The sequence below is a fragment of the Rhinatrema bivittatum genome, chromosome 4 (genome assembly GCF_901001135.1).
Source record: "Rhinatrema bivittatum chromosome 4, aRhiBiv1.1, whole genome shotgun sequence".
Lineage (NCBI taxonomy): Eukaryota > Metazoa > Chordata > Amphibia > Gymnophiona > Rhinatrematidae > Rhinatrema > Rhinatrema bivittatum.
Window position 1 is genome coordinate 439,480,363 of NC_042618.1, and position 22,447 is coordinate 439,502,809.

At 47.4% G+C, this 22,447-nt stretch overlaps 1 protein-coding gene across 4 annotated transcripts in view; it reads right to left on the reverse strand.

Annotated features, from left to right (window-relative positions):
• Positions 1-22,447, reverse strand: part of NEDD1 (NEDD1 gamma-tubulin ring complex targeting factor) — a 123,135-nt gene that overhangs the window by 95,035 nt on the left and 5,653 nt on the right. For all 4 annotated transcript variants that reach the window (XM_029601551.1, XM_029601555.1, XM_029601552.1 and 1 more), the window contains exons 3-5: positions 14,178-14,272; positions 810-926; positions 388-528 (exon numbers count right to left, since the gene is read on the reverse strand). In XM_029601551.1, coding sequence (XP_029457411.1) covers positions 388-528; positions 810-926; positions 14,178-14,272 — 353 coding nt within the window. The remainder of the gene's footprint in view (positions 1-387; positions 529-809; positions 927-14,177; positions 14,273-22,447) is intronic.

The following is a 22,447-nucleotide window of genomic DNA, read 5'->3' on the forward strand; positions in this document are numbered from 1 at the left end:
CCAAAAATAATGTCAAGGCCTAGAAGATGCTACATTTGTACAATGTTCATAAATTGAGGTGTTAATCTATGGAGCATCCTACAAGTCAAACAGCTAATCGAGCTGAGAACTGCTTAGAAAGGATGCCGATGGCAGGAGGAGCAGGTAAGAGAACAGGTGCGCTGGACTGTTGGGGTGGGAGAAGAAAGGAGGAGCCGGAATTTCTGTTATCTGGAAAAATGTACTACTTGGAATGTTCCAGTCATTTTAGACATATGGTGCTCTACTGTATATGTTCATTCAATATACATTTCAAAGCCAAATGTTAAATTGGAATCCTGTTAAAAACAGGAAAAAGTAGTAGTATGAAATTCTAATGATGGGGTAATTTCAGCACACATACTGTACCTGGCTGCTCCCATGACCAAAGGGGGTGCTGGATAAATTAGTAGTTACATTGTGCAAAATAATTTCACCACTCATAGAGCCAGAGGCCACGTAGCAATCATTCCCATTAAACGTTACACATGTCACTTCATCTTTGTGATCCTGGAAAAAAAAAAAGGAGCATCCAAATTCAATTCAAAACACTAACAAATAAAAACTTCTGTTCGGAAGTAAAAGGTCACATTCCCAGGTTTTAAGGTTAATTTAGATCCTCAAAGCTAAAGCATTTCTCACACAAAGAATATCTACGAGTCCCAAAAAGCCACATAGGTCTGAATTGGTCAGCTGTGAAAGATGCAAGCTGGTGCTATGGTTCTGTTTTGAGACTTTACTAAATTACATAAGGCATCGGCACTTGCCATCTCAAAATGCACTCTTTTTACCTTTATCGATCGATGAAGTCTCTTGGATTTTAAATCCCAAATATTGACTGTATTATCAAGGCCTCCACTCACAAGATATTGGGAACTTGAGTTTAAATTTACATATGTCTGCTTTTTCTGGAAGGAAAAAAAAAAGGTTTAGGTATTCAAACAAAAGTCTGAGTCTTCTAGATCATTAAATACTTTGTTTTCAAAGAAAGTACTTGGTGTTCAAGTCTGAAGTTATGCATTTAAATGTTATATGAATAAAAATGGAATGAATTTTCAGAATATCCCTAGACATCTTGGGAGCTAACTCTTTCATTTAGACCAAGGGTGATCAACCTAGTCCTCAAGTATATACAAACATATCTCATGCACATTCATTGTAGGTATTATGAAAATCAGACCCGTTTGTGGTTCTGGAGAATTGGAGTTGGCCATCCCAGATTTATACATTGGGAAGATAATTTTCAAACAACTGCACGTGATGGCATATATGTATGTATATGACCAGGAACAGATATATGTGAGTATTTTATAACTCACATGCATTAGATACATACATTTTATAGAATACACGTATCTCTATGCTGCAACATATGCGTGTATGTAGGCTTTCATGTAAATACATGCAATGCATTGAAACCATGAATACCAATGCACTGAAAGAAAGTACTTTTCCTACCTCTTTAAAAATCTACACACGTATAATTTCCGCGCGAAATTAGTCAGTTTACCAATTAGTCAACAAGGTTGCTCAGTCGTCCTCCAGGTCATCAAGACAAGAAAATTATTACTTACCTGCTAATTTTCGTTCCTGTAGTACCATGGATCAGTCCAGACCGTGGGTTATGTCCCCATTCCAGCAGATGGAGTCAGCAAAAACCTCGAGGGGGCGTCACCATAAGTACTACTACCCCCTCTGCAGGAGTTCAGTATCGAGTATATCAAAGCCCGAGTAGACAAACAGAACCCCCGTATTGAATCATGTTTATACAAACCGGCCAACAATAGCCGTCAACCATAGCAACGAAAAACTGGAGCGTCCTAGCAACGTGTAGGTACTACAGGAACGAAAATTAGCAGGTAAGTAATAATTTTCTTTTCCCTGTACGTACCTGGATCAGTCCAGACCGTGGGATGTACCCAAGCGTCCCTAAATCGGGTGGGGTCCTGCGAGGCCTGCTCGGAGAACCTGCTCACCAAAATGTCCCGAGACGGGAGAGGCGAGATGCAAACGATAGTGCCTCGCGAATGTGTGTAACGACTTCCAGGTAGCCGCTCTGCAGATCTCTTGAGAAGAGACCGAACGAACCTCCGCCCAGGAAGCCGCCTGAGAGCGTGTGGAATGCGCTACAATGCCGGGCGGGGGAGTCCGCCCCGCCCCAACGTAGGAAGCGGCAATCCCCGCTTTCAACCACCTAGCAATGGTAGTCTTGGAGGCCTGGGAACCCTTCTTAGGTCCGGACCAAAGGACAAACAGATGGTCAGACGTCCGAAACTCGTTTGTAGCCTCCAGATAGATGCGCAGCGTGCGTTGAACGTCCAAGAGTCGGAGAGACCTCGGCTCGGAGGAGGAGAAGGACGGCAACTCCACCGTCTGGTTCATATGGAACGCAGAGACCACCTTCGGGAGGAAGGAAGGTACGGTGCGGATCGAAACTCCAGAATCGGAAAACCGAAGGTAGGGTTCCCTGCACGACAGAGCCTGCAGCTCCGAAATGCGACGAGCGGAACAGATGGCCACCAAAAATACCGTCTTGAGGGTAAGGTCCTTAAGTGTTGAACTGCGCAGTGGCTCGAACGGAGGCCCCGACAGGGCGCGAAGCACCAGGTTGAGACTCCAGGATAGACAAGGATCCCGTAGCGGAGGCCGCAGATGCTTGACACCCTTGAGGAAACGAGCAATGTCCGGATGTTGTAGGAGGGACCCTTCCGCCCGCAACAGCGACCCAAGAGCGGACACCTGAACCCTCAAAGAGTTATAGGCTAGCCCCTTGTCCACCCCGGCTTGTAAGAACTGGGAAATCGAAGCCGTAGTAGGACTCGTGTCCTGACTGGTACACCACAGCTCGAACACCTTCCAGACTCGGACGTAGGCCACCGACGTGGACGTCTTACGCGCCCGCAGCAACGTGGACACTACCGCCTCCGGATACCCTCGGCGCCGGAGGCGGCGCCTCTCAAAAGCCAGGCCGCAAGACAGAAGAGTTCTGCCTGCTCGAAAAATACTGGACCCTGATGCAAGAGGAGGGGGAGGTGTCCCAGCCGGACCGGTCCGTCGACTACCAGCTGTAGCAAGTCCGCAAACCAAGGTCGTCGGGGCCATTCCGGGGCGACGAAAATCACCGTCCCCTGATGTCCTTCTATTCTGCGGATCATCCTGCCTACGAGAGGCCACGGGGGAAACGCGTAGAGCAGAAGATGGGTCGGCCATGGGAGCGCCAGCGCGTCCACCCCTTCCGCACCGCGTTCTCTTCGCCGACTGAAGAAGCGGGGGGCCTTGGCGTTGAGCGCGGATGCCATCAGATCTAGGTGGGGAGCCCCCCACCGATGGACGAGGAGCTGCATCGCCTCTTCGGACAGAGACCACTCTCCGGGGTCCAGCAGTTGACGACTGAGGAAGTCCGCCTGAACATTGTCCACTCCGGCTATGTGAGACGCCGCTAGCCGAACGAGATGGCGCTCCGCCCATTGCATGAGCAGCGCCGCTTCTAGAGCGACCTGCGGACTGCGCGTGCCCCCTTGGTGATTGATGTAGGCCACGGTGGTAGCGTTGTCCGAAAGTATCCTGACCTCCCGGTTCCGAAGAAGCGGGAGAAAATGGCGCAGAGCGAGCCTGACCGCTCTGGTCTCCAGACGATTGATGGACCATGTCGCCTCCACCGCGGACCACGTTCCTTGCGTGGCGCTGCGATCGCAGACCGCGCCCCAGCCCACCAGACTGGCATCGGTAGTGACCACCACCCAATCCGGTACGTCGAGGGACACCCCTCGAGCTAGGTTGGACGGCTCCAGCCACCAGCCCAGACTGTCCCTGGCCTTCTGAGGGAGCGGGAGGACCACCTGGTAGTCCTGCGAGAGTGGCTTCCAACGGGAGAGGAGCGCCCACTGTAAGGGCCGGAGGTGCGCAAATGCCCAAGGGACCATGTCGATTGTGGATCCCATCACCCCCAGAAGTTGCAGGTAGTCCCAGGAAGTGGGATCTGGCAACGCAGAGAATCGCAGTATGTGATCCCGCAAAGAGTGCGCCTTGTCCTGTCGCAGGAAGACCTTGCCCAGCCGGGTATCGAAGGTCGCCCCCAAGAAATCCAAGCGCTGAGAGGGCACGAGGGAGCTTTTGGAAAAATTCACTACCCATCCCAGGGAATGCAGGAACTGTAGCACCCGGGACACCGCTGCTTGGCCGTGGGTGAAGGACTTCGCCCGTATGAGCCAATCGTCGAGATAGGGATGGACCAGAATACCCTCCTTCCGAAGGGCCGCAGCCACGACTACCATGATCTTGGTGAAGGTGCGCGGTGCCGTCGCCAGCCCAAACGGGAGAGCGACGAACTGGAAGTGCTGGTCCAGAATCTTGAACCGGAGAAGACGATGATGGTCCGAACGGATGGGGATATGTAAGTAAGCCTCCGTGAGGTCCAGGGAGGCGAGGAACTCCCCCGGATGTACCGCCGTAATCACCGACCGCAGCGTTTCCATGCGAAAGCGGACCACTCGGAGGGACTTGATGACTTCCTTGAGGTCCAGGATGGGCCGAGACGATCCGTCCTTCTTTGGCACTACGAAGTAGATGGAATAGTGGCCCAAGCCCACCTCTCCGAAGGGCACAGGCGCAATAGCGCCTATCTCCTGAAGCCTGTCCAGCGTTGACTGCACCGCTCGTCTCTTGAGAGCCGAGCCACAAGGGGAGAAAATGAAACGACCCTTTGGTGGGCGGACAAATTCCAATGCGTAGCCGTGCTTTACGGTGTCCAGGACCCACTGGTCTGAGGTAATCCGCGCCCACTCCTTGTAGAAAAACGTCAGCCGCCCCCCAATCCTGGGTACGGCAGAGTGGGCGAGCCTGGCATCATTGCGAGGACTTGGGTGAGGGATTACCTGCCCCTGGAGAGGTGCGGGCGGGTCTGCGTCCGCGAAAGGAACGCGAACAGGGCTGAGACCTGGGCGCGGCAGGCCGGGAACCCCCCGGCCTGTAGTTCCTGTAACGCCGCTGCGCCCTGGCCCTAGTCCGGGAAGAAGCAAACGCCCGAGAAGGACGATATCTATCCTCCGGGAGGCGGTGAACCGCGTTTTCCCCCAGGGACTTGATGAGCTGGTCCAGATCTTCTCCAAAGAGGAACTTACCCCTGAAAGGCAGGGAGCCCAGACTTGACTTGGAGGACGAATCCGCCGCCCAGTTGCGAAGCCAAAGCAGGCATCTGGCCGCCACCACCGAAACCATGGACCTGGCCAGGACTCGGAACAGGTCATACGAGGCATCCGCCCCGTATGCCACCGCAGCTTCTAACCTATCCGCCTGGGCGGCCTCCGCAGCAGGCAGATCCTGGGAGGTGAGGAGTTGCTGTACCCACAGGAGGCTCGCCCGCTGGGCGAGGGAACTGCACATCGCTGCCCTCATACCCAGTGCGGAGACCTCGAAGACTCTCTTCAGGAAAATCTCCAATTTGCGATCTTGCGTATCCCGCAAGGCCGCCCCTCCCGTCACCGGTATTGTCGTCCTCTTTGTGACCGCTGAAACTGCGGAGTCAACTCTCGGTACCTTGATGAGATCCAGGAAATCCTGTGGTAGTGGATACAGCCTTTCCATGGCGCGGCCTACCTTTAGAGAAGCCTCAGGGGTATCCCATTCCCTCGTGAGAAGCTGCAGGAACGATTTGTGAATGGGAAACGCCCGGGCCCTCGGCCGCAGGGCAGCCAGGACCGGATCCCCCTTCTTCGAGGATGTGACAACCGCAGGCGCTACTGGAGCGGGCGGGTCTGGCGGCGGGTCCAGATCCAGTTCCTGAATAATTCGTGGGATGAGCTCCTCCAGTTCTTCCCTCTGGAAGAGCCGCAGCGTACGCGGATCGTCCCCTTCCGGCGTGGGGTCCCCTTGGCCCAAGTCTGGGAAATCAGGATCAAGGGCCTCTGGGTCTGGCACCGCTCCCACCGGTCCTGGAACCGTCCGGACGCGGGAGGGAGGACGGGGGGCCCCCACTCCCGCCGAGACGGGGGGGGGGGGGCCGGAGCCGCGGGCGAGGTCCGGCACAGCTTGGCAGGGGGGGATCCCACCGGTTCATCCAGTCCCTGCAGGTAAGCCGTGTGCATAAGGAGTATAAACTCCGGGGAAAACCCTGGTCTGGCCGGGGGAGCTCCGGCGGGCGGTGGCTCCGTGCTGTCTTGCCCCTGCGGGCCTTGCTCCGGTAGCAAGGTCGGGGGCGAAGCCACTGCCGAATCCCTGTCATCCGGCGTCTCCTGAAATCCCTCCGGACGCTGGGTGCTCAAAATGGCCGCCATTCCCGCCAGGAATGGGGGAGGGGCCGGCCGACGGCGTCCAGGCAAAGGCACAAGAAACGAAAAATCAGCGGCGGGCTGTGAGGTGCCTTCCCCCCCGGGAAGGCACCGTGCACAGATGCCCTCCCGGGAGATGCGGGACCCCGGTTCGCCGCAGGCCACGCATCGCATCGGTCGCGGCATCAGTGTCGCGGAGAAAACCCGCGAAAAATAAAGTAAAAAAAAAAAATCAAAAAAATCGAGCCTCGGGGTCCCGCGAGCAAGCGCGCCGCCGCCACGGGGGGGCCCGATGGCCTGCACTGCCCGCCGGCGGAGAAGACGACAAGTGCCGCGGGGGGGCCCTCCCGGCCGCACGGCCCGCCGAGAAAAGCCTGCCTGCCTGCACCAGCAGCCCACGAGGAGCTGCAAAATGGCCGCTTTCAGGCTAGCCCGCGCGGAGAGGCCGGCACCACCAGCATCCGCGAGGCAAGAGCAGTTTGGGGAGCTGAAAGAAAAGAACACAAAAGACGATACCAACACTACCACTTACCCCGTCCGGTCCGTAGCACAGCAAAGGAAAGGACACACAGGACAAAGGGTAAGCCACGCCTCCCCAAAATTGAACCCTTTTAATTAAAAAAAAAAAAAAAAAAAAAAGAAGTTAAACAAGAAAACTTGATTCAAAAGAAATAGGCAGAAGCCCAAGGGAAAGAAGCAGAGGTAAAAGTCAAAAACCTAGACCAAGTTGGGAGAAACCCAAGTACCCTACTCGCATCTGCTGGAGTCAGAAGATACTGAACTCCTGCAGAGGGGGTAGTAGTACTTATGGTGACGCCCCCTCGAGGTTTTTGCTGACTCCATCTGCTGGAATGGGGACATAACCCACGGTCTGGACTGATCCAGGTACGTACAGGGAACTTCCTGGTTTTTCAGTCTGAACTCCTTCCCCTAGTTCACCCAGACCTCTCTCCCAGTCAGCACCACACAAACACATTCAATATCACTTACACCAAATAACTAGCAGGAGTAAAAATATAGGAGAAAGTTGGTACATGTATGTGCGTGTCTTAAAATAGCAACTTATGTACCTGAGTGTTGAACCTGCCCCAGACCACACCTTTTTTTATGCACATGTATGGGCATGCAAAAGTGAAAATGTGCATATGTTCTACTTTTATAAAATGCAGAATACATGAGTAGAAGCTACTTAAGCATGTATATTGTCATTTTTACATGCAAAAGCTTTTTGAAAATTTACCCCACTAGATTTTAGATATTTAGAAGAGAAGCGAACACAGGGAGACCTGAGGAGGTGAGACACTACCCTACATATATGCTGAACTCTGGCGGGTGCAGAGATGCTGCTGACTCCTCCCTGTCATCTCTGTGTCTGGCTGCATAAATTCAAGCTGGTCTACGGTGTGCTGCCATCAGCTTGCAGCCCAAAGAGCGAACATAAGAAGCCTGCCCCTTGTGAGCCCATTGGAGAGTCCTGTGGGGATCCAGCAGGACCTAACAGTCTTTTGTAGGAAGATCTTATCTCCCAGACTGATCAAATAAGTGTTTTGTTTTTGGCTACCTTATGGGCATGAACAGAAAGGGACAGAATATGCCATCTGCAGTGACAGTTACCACTCCAGTCTCTGGAACTCTGGATTCTTGGGTTACTCCATCTACCAGACATATCGGGGAAGCTCTTGAGGGTACATCCAATTGTGCTCCATCGGTATCTCCCCCGAGCAATGTATGTCTTCTTAGCCCCAAAGATCGTAGTCCTCCTTTCACATCCCTTGTTTCTCTCTCTCAGTCCCTGTTATTGGTAACTCAGCGGTCGAGAAGAGATTGGGCTCAGGAGAGTTTTCACGTACTGGACCTCTCTTGGAAGTAATAGAGTAAGTTTTGCCATGATCTCCTGTTCTGGACAGAGAAGTTCTAACTTCTGGGAGTGAGTCTGTGTCATCTGTCTCTTCTTCGTCTCAACCAATATCTGTGACTTTGTCTTCTGTTGTATTTTCTGCCCTTCACAGAGGTGCTAAAATGTCCTCTCAAAATATTTCTTTAAATGATCTTGCTTCCTCCTTGCAACAGGTAGAAGGTATTCTTGAGGGGTGTGAGCTAAATTTTGTACTTTTTCTGCCAATGCTTCTGCTCCAATCGAGCATCATCAATCATTATTGGATTAGACACTTCCCTCTCTAATTGGGTTTCTGAAAGTCAATCTTTTCAAAATGTGTTAATAAAAGATAATGCTTCATTACGTATGTGGATGGAGATGTTTGAAAATTCTATTAGATCTAGGAATTTGTGCTTTGTAAATTTTTTCCAAAAAGTTTGTTTCCCCACTTGAAATGGTTAAAAGATATTTTTCTGAAAATGAAAAATTGTACCTTAGAATATGCCTCAGATGCACAAAGTATATTATATTTCCTCTCAGAAATGTTCTGCTGAGGAGGAAGTGACATCAGAGGAGATGGCGGCTTAAGTCTGTGGCTCCTTCCCCTACCTAGCTATCTTTAGCCATCATAGTACACCGAACTCTCTACAATTTCCCTTAGATGGTGCTGGCGTTGCACGAAGGTGCCAAGATGTCAATGAAAAGAAAACAACCCGATCTGAAGCACTTCTTTACAAATCAGGAGGTAGTGCAAGCAACAGGCCTCGAGGAAGTGGAGGAAGATGGCTGAGAGGAAGGGGCCGCAAGTTGCACCCCGGATATGGACATCGCCAGTTGGAACGGGGACGAATCTGGCGTGCCTTTACGGGCCAACTTTAAAAAATGGTTTTCAGAAGTGAGGCAGGATAAGGCTGGTATTAAGGCCAAATTTGGCACAATGGTCACTGAATTGTGGGGCAAAGTAGTAGAACTGGGGCAGAGAGTGGAGGAAACAGACACTCACCTAGATGACCAGGCCGCAGATGTGCTCAGCTACAGGGAAGCGCTGGCAGTGTTTATGAAATCGGGCGATATGGAGGAGAAACTAGAAGACCTGGAAAACAGATCCTGTAGGGCAAACCTTCGCTTGCATGGTATACAGGAAGCAGATGAATTTGGAGACCATTTTCAAATTGTCTGCAGTATCTGCTCCATGGTCCTGGAAGTTGAGGGAATGTTGGAAAATGAGCCCACAATTAAGTTGGAGAGGGCCCACGGGTCACTTGGTGCACAGCGTGGAAATTTGCATGTGATATTACTGCATTCTTCCATACTTTCGCAGTCAAGGAAAGGATTGCCCAGCTGGCCAGAAAAATGGGGCTAATACTATGGAGAGACCAGACAGTTGAGATTTTCCAAGACTTGTCACCAATAACCATAAGGAAACATCAGCAATTCAAACCTATAATTACAGTCCTGAAGAGAAGATGTGAGTGATCATTGGCTTTTCCCTTTTGGGTTGTCTTTCACAATTCAGGGCAAAACAGCAAAAGTGAAGACGGTGGCAGCAGCGGCGATGTTCCTATGAGAAGTACATAAGAAACATAAGAACATAAGAAATTGCCATGCTGGGTCAGACCAAGGGTCCATCAAGCCCAGCATCCTGTTTCCAACAGAGACCAAACCAGGCCACATGAACCTGGCAATTACCCAAACACCAAGAAGATCCCATGCTACTGATGCAATTAATAGCAGTGGCTATTCCCTAACAGGCCGATACAGTAAAGCGTGGCCGCGGTTGCCCGTTTTTTAACCCGCTTTGGACGCGCATTTTGAGCGCGTAAGGCAAACCCACGATTCAGTATCGGCTTTTACGCATCCTTATTCTTGCAGAAAAAGACGCGTATCCCTTTCCGCCCGCCATATGCATATGATATGTTAATGATCGGATTAGCTATTCCCTCCGATACAGTAACATGTGCCCAAATTATCGCCTTTTTAACCCGCTTATTTACCGCGTCTTTAACCTGCATATTTACCACCTACCCTGACCCTGGCATTAGTGTGGTGTTCAGTCAGCTTCGTACCGGACAGCGCCATGGACAACATGCATATATTGGCTCTGGCGCTATTTTTCATTCGGTTGAGAAGCAGAATAAGAAATGCTCGAATGAGAAATGCTCGAAATGCTCAGCAGATTGTTGGACCCATCCAACTGGAGAACCCAGCAGCAAGACCGGAGGAGGTATGTATTCTGTTTGGGTTCAAGTATACCAACCATCTCTGGGCATCTCTGAGGCTCCGGACATGGACGCATCTATGGACGCCGGAGAGATGGGAGGCTTGCCAGGCCTTCATCTGTCTGCTAGGCGTCCTGAGGTTCCATGGTCCAGCGGAGGCATGGACGCCTCTATGGGCACCTATACAGACGCCTCTACGGATGCCTTCATCCGGCGTCTGCTAGGCGTCCTGAGGTTCCGGGGTCCAGCGGAGGCAGGAACGTCCATGAATGGAAGCCCCGACTTTGGACGTCCGGCCTATGATCATGGACGCCCGGATACAGGCGGGAAGGTCCATGAACGGAAGCCCCGACCTCGGACGTCCATGAACAGCGCTCAAGGCAGCGGGGCCTCCGATCATGTAGAAAAGAACCATCCACTTACCTGGTGAAATGACAAGTACCAGCGCACCCTGGATACTTTATAGGCGCTGTATACCGCTCTATACAGTAAAATGGACTGCGAATGCTTACCGCTTCATTGACGCGCTTTGGACGCTCGTTTACCGCCGCTTGGATTTGCATCTAATTTGAATACTGAATCGAGCGGCTTGTGAACCAAAATGTGCGCACGTCAAACAAGCGGGCGCCCGGCACTGCCCCACTTTTTCTTACGAGTCCTTACTGTATCGGCCCGTAAGTAAACTTGATTAATAGCAGGTAATGGACTTCTCCTCCAACAACTTATCCAAATCTTTTTTGAACCCAGCAACACTAACTGCACTAACTACATCCTCTGGCAACAAATTCCAGAGCTGAATTGTGCGTTGAGTGAAAAAGAATTTTCTCCGATTAGTCTTAAATGTGCTACTTGCTAACTTCATGGAATGCCCCCTGGTCCTTCTAATATCCGAAAGTGTAAATAACCAATCCACATCTACTCGTTCAAGACCTCTCATGAGCTTAAAGACCTCTATCATATCCCCCCTCAGCCGTCTCTTCTCCAAGCTGAACAGGCCTAATCTCTTCAGCCTTTCCTCATAGGGGAGCTGCTCCATCCCCTATATCATTTTGGTTGCCCTTCTTTGTACCTTCTCCATTGCAACTATTTTTTTTTAAGATGCAGCGACCAGAATTGTACACAGTATTCAAGGTGCGGTCTCACCATGGAGCGATATAGAGGCATTATTACATTTTCCGTTTTATTAACCATTCCCTAACATTCTGTTTGGGTTTTTTTTTTTTTTCACTGCTGCAGCACACTGAGCCGACGATTTTAAAGTATTATCCACTATGATGCCTAGATCTTTTTCCTGGTATAAGCGCCGGTCCAAGTACAGACCCTGAGGCACTCCACTGTTTACCCTTTTCCACTGAGAAAATTGACCATTTAATCCTACTCTCTGTTTCCTGTCTTTTAACCAGTTTGTAATCAACGAAAGGACATCACCTCCTATCCCATGACTTTCTAGTTTTCGTAGAAGCCTCTCATGAGGGACTTTGTCAAACGCCTTCTGAAAATCCAAATACACTACATCTACTGGTTCACCTTTATCCACATGTTTATTGACCCTTCAAAACAACGAAGCAGATTTGTTAGGCAAGACTTCCCTTGGGTAAATCCATGTTGACTGTGATCCATTAAACCATGTCTTTCTATATTCTCTACGATTTTGATCTTGAGAATAGTTTCCACTATTTTTCCCGGCACTGAAGTCAGGCTCACTGGTCTATAGTTACCTAGATCACCCCTAGTGCCTTTTATAAATATTGGGGTTACATTGGCCACCCTCCAGTCTTCAGGTACAATGGATGATTTTAATGAAAGGTTACAAATTGTAACTAATAGATCAGAAATGTCATTTTTTAGTTCCTTCAGTACCTTAGGATGCATACCATCCAGTCCAGGTGATTTGTTACTTTTTAGTTTGTCAATCTGGCCTACTACATCTTCCAGGTTCACAGTGATTTCGTTCAGTTCGTCTGACTCATCTCCGGAACTGGTATCTCCAACATATTCATTAGTAAACACGGAAGCAAAGAATTCATTTAGTCTTTCTGCAATCCTTGAAAAAAATTCTACCTAAGAAAAGGCAGAAGAATCCATGCCAAAACCAGGGGGAACTTGTGCTTTACCCACTGAGCTACCTTCCCCCACTGAAGATCCAGTTAAGGGAGTTCCCATATCAGGCGTCCCTCCTGACATATCTTTACCCAAACCCTCATCAGGCTGAGAAGAACTAGGCATAGTAAAATCAGAAGAAGATAATTCTCCCTGAGCCTTTAAACAGCACTGGCACAAGTTAGAGGGCACGCCAAGCTGAGATGCTTGAATATGGCAGGCAGCGCACAGGGAAAGCAATTTAAGTTCCTTAGTTATAAGCACCATTTAAAACTTACCTGAGCTCAGCCCTTCCTGGCTGAGTGCAAAGAATCTCCAGTTGCGGGGGGAGAGGGCATATACCATCACCGCCGCACTCAGCTTCCTGCACCCGCTGCCTATCAGCTTACCAACAGCTAGGTCCATGCCGGATGAAAAGCCAGCTACCAGACCAAGGCACTCATCTGAGGGACCACAGAAATCACCTTAGGAATTCTCAACTAGGGGAGGGACCATTTGGTATCACTCAGGAGAGCAGGGAGATTCATTTTCCTTTTATTTCTCCTTCTAAAATCTAAAGCAATCCCCAGTAGGGAGAAGCAAGTCCACCATCTGCTAGAGATGGAGAATACTGGCAGGCTGATGTCACTGCAGAGTATATATACTATGACATCCATCTGCTGGTAGACATGCATAACCTACTGGTCCTGAATCCATCTGTATGGGTGCTAGGAAAACAGATAATTTTGTATTACAGGGGGGGGAAAAAAAAACAAAAAAAAAAACAAACCACTGACCTGATTGAGGTGGTATATTATTTCAGTGTTATACAAATACGAAGCTGCTAGGGCGGAGCATAATGGTCAATTTGTAGTAAAATCTGGGCCCTGCAACATTGTTTTACTATTGTGATAAGATTATATGTTACCACTTATTGTTTGTTGGATAGTTTATTTGAAATTAATACAAAAGCTTGAAATTAAAAAAAACAAACACAAAAACGTACGGAATTCAAATAAAAAAAAATAATTTGTGGCATTTTGTATCTAAAGTTGAAATTGTTGAAAGATTTTTTTTTAAAAGCTATAGAAACACTTGGTGAGGGTTTAACCAACAAAAGACTAAACATTTAGATGCCCATTGTTTTGAAAACTATATATGGATTTCTAAAGGAAAAACATGCCTCCAGATTTCCCACTAAAATAGCTCTCTCAAGCTTCAAATCTAAAATTACCTAATGTCAGATTCTGTGCAAGTGCAGTTTTTGAAAACTTAGCCCTAAACCATCTCCAAAACTTCAGAAACTACAGCTAATTGCATAGTTAAGCACAAGATCACATGCTAAGTAAAACAAAGTTCCATCAAAAATTATATTTTAAAATTCTTACTCATTTGCCTTAATTTCATTACACAGTACTGTAAATGACAATGACACAAAAGATTTCCTACGTTAATTTCAGATTCTCAATGTGTTTTAAATCTGCCTTCTACTTTTGATGTGGCCATAGAACTTTTCTGGGAATGGGTCACAGCTTGCATACAAGACTTTCCCAGAACAGGTGCTTTATGAATTAATTCTCATTTTAAAGCACGTTTACAAAAATAGTGAACTTGCTCTTAGCAGTAATCACACGTCTTCCTACCCTATGTGATTTATAAGCACTTGGAACATACACAAAAGGCTGAAAAAAATAATCAGAAATTCAAAATTATACTTACCCCTTCAGCAAGCTCTAAAAGTGGAACAGGTTTTGACTTGCAGCTTGAAACAACTATTTTATCACCACTGCCAGAAGCACTGACCAGAAAATGATCTGAATCAAAAGTTATGGACCATGCAATATAAGTCATGAAATGCTCCTATAGGCTCTGCAAACATTTAAAGTAATAGTATTTGGGTTAAAGTCCAAAAGAAGGACTAAGAAAGGTTACTGAACTTGAGAATAAGCTGTAAACATTTTTGATTTAAAACCAAAGAAAAAAAAAAAAAGTGTTTTGGATTGATCTTTTACTTAAAGGTTTTGTGCCCTGTAGGTACCCCTTCCCAGGTATGGTTTTATAAATTCTCTTAATCTTGCCATGGAGAAATGGTCCATCAGAACAAGCAAATGACAACCTCTTTCCACCTTTTTTAATGAATTTATTTTTAAAGGAATGAGTCACATATACTTCCATCATAATAAACAGCAGAACTTCTATATCATTTCTGGACTGCTTATGTAGTTAATGGTCCTGAGATATAGATATAACAGATGAAAACCCAGAATGGACAATGATGCCCTTAGCCAAAGAATTCTCATAAATTTCTGTTTTTGAAATAATTCAGAAACAGACTGAGCGGATAAATCTGATGTCCCTTTTTGTCTACTATCAATTTCTAAATATCTATGCAGGACATCACCAGCACAACATGTGCGTCAAATTAACATTGGGGCAGATTTTCAAAGGGGTACGAGCTTAACCCCCGAAAACCTGTCCCAAGCTCCCCCTACGCGCGCAGAGCCTATCTTGCATAGGCTCGGCGGCGCGCACAAGCCCCGGGACGCGCGTTATGTCCTGGGGCTTCGAATAAGGGGCTGACCGGTGGGGCGTGGCGGCGGGCCAGGGTTGTGGCCGAGTGCTCCGGCACAGCGGCGTGGGCAAGGCAGGCGTAGGTTGGTGCACAATTGTGCACCCCCCTGCGCGCGCAGGTTATAAAATCGGGCGTAGATGTGTTCGTGCCGGGTTGCACGAACATATCTGTGCCCTCGCGTAAGTTTAAGGATTTGCCCCATTATGCTGCCCCATTTATTCACTAAGGAAGCAGATAATACAAAACTAAACAACCTTTTAAATGCGGCCAATGTGTGCACCATGCTAAAGCATACCCCAGAAGCGCCACACTAAAGCAGAAGAATAATGTCAATCTGTAAAAATTAGATCCTGTGGTTGCATGGTGTGTTCACCTTGTCATTGCCAGAATCTTTTTGGTTATTTGCTAAGCAAATAATCATGGAACCAAGGAAAGATATGAAATATTTAAAATATCTTTTTCCACAAAAAGTATACTAAAAATAAAGGAACACCCTACCCTACACAGAAACAAAAAATGACAACAATCGGAGTAATTTCTCCAGTTCAAATTTTATTATAAAGGTGAAGTTTAAGAATCCATATTTCAAGGGGCTATCCTTTCCTCAGTGTATACCTAGTATAATTTGATCTGTTGAATTTTTTTTATTCTGCTGATTGCTGGATTTTCTTTTTTTTTTTCCCTGCCAAATGCTTTTCATTCTAATATCTGGTATCGACAGGGATTGTTTTTCCGTGCATTCATCTTAAAAACACAAAGCATATATATTCTAACATGCTCAATTTATCTTGTGTTTTCCCTTTCTTTAAATGGCAACATTAGTCAACCAGATGGTATTCATTGGTTATTATAACTGTTGTTCAATGATGGGAGATCAGTCATACACTGAGCTTTCTACTCCATTTGCCTTAATCAGTAATGGACTGTAATAGGCCAGACAGATACATCTGCAATACAGGGGCTAAGTTTCATTTCACAAATGTTATACCTGAACTCTTCTGTAAAAAAGGCAACTAAACTTCCACATACACTGACAAGGTGGGAGCTTGTATAGTGTTACAAATTCTAACCAACTTCTAAAACTGGTATGAAGAAGAAACTGCACTCTAGCAGTCCAAGTATACAAATAGGAAAAAAGTCTAAACCACAAAAAAAAGGTTTAATTTTAAGGTTGAGGAATAGGCCCCTAAAATGTTCAAGTTTATTTTCAATCAAACTAGATGAAACACTATTTGGCGGCAAGAAAGGTGGGAGGTTGAAGAATTTTCTATTTTAATTTTTAAAAAGTGTAAGAATATATATACATACCTACATATCAGTGAAAATACTGTACTGTTTCCTAAAGCACTCATCCCATCAGAAGGCAGGATAAGCTCCGGACTACACTTACACGATTACCTCCATAAATAAAAATGCAGGAATGTTCTGTCCTGCTTGTCATTACTAAAACTTAATTTTTAATGTTGGTTTAATATGTGTAACATAATTAAACTGAGAAAAAAGTATTCTCTTTAACCTCCTTTCTCCTGTGATTCAATAATCCATCCTGAGATTATATGGATTAATTCTGTAGAAAGGATTATAATGCTGAAGTCAATGCTCACCATTTAATTTATAAACAACTAGGAGAGGAACTCTGGGCTTGGAGCATAGCTACCAATGGCATGTCTTCACTGTATCAATGTTTCTAAAGCTGGATTATTTAGAGGCCAATGTATTCATTTATTTTAAAAGTCATACACCGCTACCTACAAAATGTTACTCAGGGCAGTTTAATTTTAATTTTGAATGTTACATTGTAAACAAATAAAATCAGACAAAGTAAAAACCATAAAATGGTAGATATATTAAAAAAAACAATAAGATAGGAAAATATCAAAATAAATCATACAATTACAAAAAGCATAACCCAGCATTTATGTTCCTAGATGTAATATCGTTTCATCAGAAAATAAAGCCTGAAGATATTATATATTGAAAGTTTGTTTAAACATAAGTTTTTAGGTTCTTTTTAAATTCTGTCAGGGGTCATTCTCAATGATTCTGGAAGACTGTTCCATAATTTAGCCAAGCAATGGAAAAAGCGCGGTTTCTTGCGATTTTTATTGCAGGGACTTCTAGTAATTTTTTTTAATTGGCAGATTTTAATTGAATAGTAGCCATGTATAAAGTGCAATAATGAGCACAGCCATGTTAAAGATTCCTGTTTTAACGAACTGGATATCATGGTTAATATTTAATACTGAATACATTGAGTGATGGGAAGCCAGTGTAATGCATACAGTGCAGGAGTAATGTGCCCATGTAGATGATTATTTGTAACAATACGAGCAGCTGAGCTTAGGATCAACTGTAGAGAATGAATAACAAATGCAGGAAGACCTAGGTATAGTGAATCGCAGTAATTAAATTATTTAGTATGAAAGTCTGCAATACTGTATGAAAATTGTATGTATCGAGCAATGGTTTTAGGCTTTTTAGCAAATATAATTTGTAAAATGAAGATTTTACAACTGTTGATATGTGATATTGCATTGAAAGTGAGGAATCTATTATGCCAAGGTTCCAGGCTCTATGAGTAATTGGAATGCAATGCCCATCAAAGTCTAATGAAACTGGAATTTCAGATGTGGAATATTTTACAACAAATAGGATTATTTCAGTTTTAGCTATATTAAGTTTCAATCTATTATGAATTAACCAACTTTTTACTGAATTAATGCATATTGACACGAGTATTTTCCCAAGATGAATTGTATGGTATAAAGAACTGAATGTCATCAGCATATATTTTATAACATATGCTGAGAGAAATGGAGAAATTACTTACCTGATAATTTTATTTTCCTTAGTGTAAACAGATGGACTCAGGACCAATGGGTATAGTGTGCTCCTGATAGCAGCTGGAGACTGGCTCAGATTTCAATCTGACATCACCACCAGTACATATACCCCTGTAGGAAGCTCTGCTCGTCAGTATTCTCTTCGAAAAGCAATTGTGGATATATGTGTATCTGGATAACTTGATTAACGTGATTAACTTGAACTGGTTGATGTGGGCTATAGCTGGAGAGACCGCCAGTGCACTTCAACCGAGGAACTCTGACACCCGGTAACTATGGGTGTCTTAACTAAAGGAAAGCGTGGCTTACCCGTACTTGTCTTGCTCTTGGGGATTGTCACCAGAGGTTCCGTGTTTGGCAGCAGCCGTGGGCAGGATACAGAGTCCATCTGTCTACACTAAGGAAAACGAAATTATCAGGTAAGTAATTTCTCCATTTCCTAGCATGTAGCAGATGGACTCAGGACCAATGGGATTTACAAAAGCTACTCCTGAACCGGGTGGGAGGCTGCCCGTGGCTCACTTAGTACTGCCCTTGCAAATGCTGTGTCCTCCCGCGCCTGAACATCCAGGCGGTAGAACCTAGAGACGGTGTGAATGGAGGACCATGTCACCGCCCGACAGATCTCGACAGGTGACAGCATCTTGGTTTTTCGCCCAGGACACTGCCTGGGCTCTAGTGGAATGGGCCTTGACTTGTAGAGGTGGGGGCTTGCCTGCCTCTACGTAGACTGCCTTGATTACTTCTTTGATCCAGCGGGCTATGGCTGCCCGCGAGGCCGCTTCCCCTTGTTTCTTCCCGCTGTGAAGGACAAATAGGTGGTCCATCTTTCGTACAGATTCCGACCTTTCTAGGTATCGGACTAGAAGTTTGCCGACGTTAAGATGGCGAAGGCAGCGAGATTTTTCCAAGTCCATATGCTCGTCTGGAGATGGCAGCGAGATGGAAGTGAGAAACCACTTTTGGGAGGAAGGAGGGGACTGTACGTAGCTGTATGGATCCCGGTGTGAACCTGAGGAACGATTCGCGGCAGGATAGTGTTTGAAGTTCGGAGATGCGACAGGCCGAACATATTGCCACTAGGAATGCCGTCTTCAAGGTTAGGAGTCGTAGAGGCAGACCTTGGATAGGTCTGAAGGAGGCTCCTGCTAGGAAGTCTAGTACTAGATTGAGGTTCCATAGGGGTACCAGCCACTTTAGGGGTGGTCGAATCTGCTTGACCCGTCTCAGGAAGCGGGAGACGTCCGGATGAGATGCTAGGCTGGTGCCTTCCACTTTGGCTCCGAAGCAGGCCAGAGCGGCCACCTGAACCTTGATGGAGTTGAGAGACAACCCCTTCTGTAATCCATCCTGCGGAAATTCCAGGATCGTGCGAATTTTGACTGTTCGCGGAAGGATGTCACGGTCTTCGCACCAAGCTTCGAATGTTCTCCATATTCATATGTAGGTCAGTGATGTGGAGAACTTGCGTGCTCGGAGCAAGGTGTCAATCACCGCCCTCGAGTATCCACTCTTCTTCAGGCGTGTCCTCTCAATGGCCACACCGTAAGAGAGAATCAAGTTGGGTCTTCGTGGAGGATCGAGCCTTGCTGGAGCAGATCCCTGTGTGGAGGTAGAGGGAGAGGGCTCCCCGTCACGAGTCTTTGCATGTCTGCATACCACGGCCTTCTTGGCCAGTCCGGGGCCACTAGAAGTACTAGCCCCCTGTGGTGCTCTATCTTGCAGATGATCCCGCCCAGTAGTGGCCACGGGGGGGGGGGGGGGGGGGGGGGGGGGGGAAGGTGTATAGCAGGTCTTCTTGTGGCCAGGTCTGGACAAGGGCATTGATCCCTTGGGATTGTGGTTTTCGTCTGCGACTGAAGAAGTTGGGAACTTGGGCGTTGGACCGGGTTGCCAGGAGATTCATGGCTGGGGTTCCCCAGCGGTTTACTATCAACTGGAAGGCTGTGGTCGACAGCTTCCATTCCCCTGGGTCTAGACTTTCTCTGCTGAGGTAGTCCGCAGGGACGTTGTCTTTTCCCGCGATGTTGGCGGCTGAGATCCCTTGTAGGTTTGCTTCCGCCCACGCCATTACAGGATCTATTTCAAGGGACACCTGTTGGCTTCTAATTCCTCCCTGCCGGTTGATATAGGCAACTGTTGTGGCATTGTCTGACATGACTGACAGATTTGCCCCGGAGTCTGTGACTGAACCATATGCAGGCTAGTCTGACAGCCCGGAGTCTGTTGATGTTCCATCCCGACTCTTCCTTGTCCCATTGCCCTTGGGCCGTCAGTTCCTGGAGGTGGGCTCCCCACCCTCGTAGGCTTGCGTCCGTGGTGAGCAAGATCCAGGTCGGTGGGGATAGCCTTACTCCCTTGCTAAGATGGTCTTCTTATAGCCACCATTGGAGCTGGTTCCGCACCTCCTCCGGGAGCTGCAGGCGAACTGAGTAGTCCTGGGACATCGGGTTCCACCATGACAATAGGGAGCACTGTAGCGGTTGCATGTGAGCTCTTGCTCATGGGACCACTTCCAGGGTTGCTATCATGAGGCCGAGGACTTGGAGGTAGTCCCATACCTTAGGGCGAGGTCTTGTTAGCAGGTTTCGCAATTGGTTCGACAGTTTTCTTCTCCTCGTAGGGGGAAGAATGACCTTGTCTTGTCTGGTGTCGAACCGGACTCCCAGGTATTCTAGGGATTGGGAGGGCTGTAGGCAGCTCTTGTTTGTGTTGACAACCCACCTGAGGTTCTCCAGTAGAGCCTTGACTCTGGTCACCGCCTGATGACTTTCCTCTGGAGACTTTGCCCTGATCAGCCAATCGTACACATATGGGTGTATGAGGATTCCCTCTTTCCTCAGCGTCGCCGCTACTACCACCTTAATTTTGGTGAAAGTCCCAGGGGCTGTCTGTGCGCCCGGCCCCCTCGTGCACGTACCAATGTGCGCCCAGCTCGGTTAGGTGGACAGGATGGCAAATCGATGGGAAATGGCGCTGGCGACCATGTGAGCAATATGGCTACCACCTTGAAGGGTCTCCACGTGAGAGGACCCTCGGACCAGACGGAGTTGATCAACCCAATAACACAGACGCCGACTGACAACCTGTGCAGCTTTCCGAGCCTTGGAGACAGAGTTTCGTTCCGGGCAGTCTCCGGCTGGGGGGGGGGGGGGGGGGGGGGGGGAGGACTACCTTCACCGCCGTGCTCGGTGTTGCACCCGCTGCCTCTCAGCCTCTCCTGTTGCTGGGAGCTAAGTCCATGCCGGGAACCGCCTGCCAGACCAAGGCCTACCTCTGATGGATCTCGGAAATCACCTCAGGAATTCTCAACTGGGGGAGGGACCCGTAGGTATCACAGCAGGAGAGCGTGGCTCGTCTGTAGAGGTAAGGTTTCTTCTTGTTTGGAATTTTCTTTGGTTTGAATACTCTAACGCTGTGCAAGCATGTATAGAGTCCCGAACTGCTATGGAGACGGAAAATACTGAAGAGCAGAGCTTCCTGCAGGGGTATATGTACTGGTGGAGATGGAGTCAGATTTCAATCTGATGTCACCAACTATCAGGAGCACACTATACCCATTGGTCCTGAGTCCATCTGCTACACGCTAGGAAATGAAGAGTTGACACAGAGAAGCAATATAAATGTTGAAAAGAGTGGCAGATAAAGCAGAGCCTGGAGGCACACCAGTGGAAACTGCTTTCCAAATAAGATGAATAAGGACCAATTCTTACTTGCCGAGAACGACTGTGTAAGAATGATGAAAACCAATTTAGTACAGTACCAGTAATTCCAAGTGATTTCATATGTTGTAACAGAATATTATGGGCGAGAGTGTCAAATGCTATGTCAAGCAGCACTAAAAAAAAGTCAATATTGGAATCAAATGATAACAAGATCTACTGTAACCCCATCTGAAACCACATTGATGCTAATCTACAATGGAATTATCAGTAATATAAGGCTGAATTTTAAAAGCCCAATGCGCGCGGAATTGGGGAGATGCACGCCGCACAGATTTTTGCATTGGAAAGATTACACGATAAAGGGACGGGGCCGCAGGGAGGATCCAGGCGGGCTAGGACAGCGCCATTAGACACTGTCCCGCTGAAGCATGTGCCAGGATCCAACCGGCCCGCACAACCTGCTGCTGCTCCAGAGAGCAGGTAAGTTGTAAAACAAAAAAAAACATAGGGAAGTTAGCGGGGTTTTAGGGGTTAGAAGTAGTTGGGTAAAAGGGAGACAGGCAAGGTAGGGGGTTTAGGAAGTTCCTTCTGAGTCCACTCCTTTACTGAAGCAGACTGGGTGAGAACAGGGAAAAAGGCTTATCGCGTCACTGCGTGCATCTACTGAAATCCCCCCCAACTTACAAGCAAGAGAGGGCATTCGCATGCACAGGTAGCGGATTTTATAACATGCGCGCTTCGACACACGCACATATGGACGCCCGAGCGGAAGTCTGAAAGTTACGCTCCCTATCTTTAAACTGGTGTAATACCACTAAATTCAGTTATTTTTGTTATTGTTGTCAAAGATGATATAAGTCAAAAGTTACTCAATTCTAATGAATTAGCAGATGGTTTCTTAGGTATAGA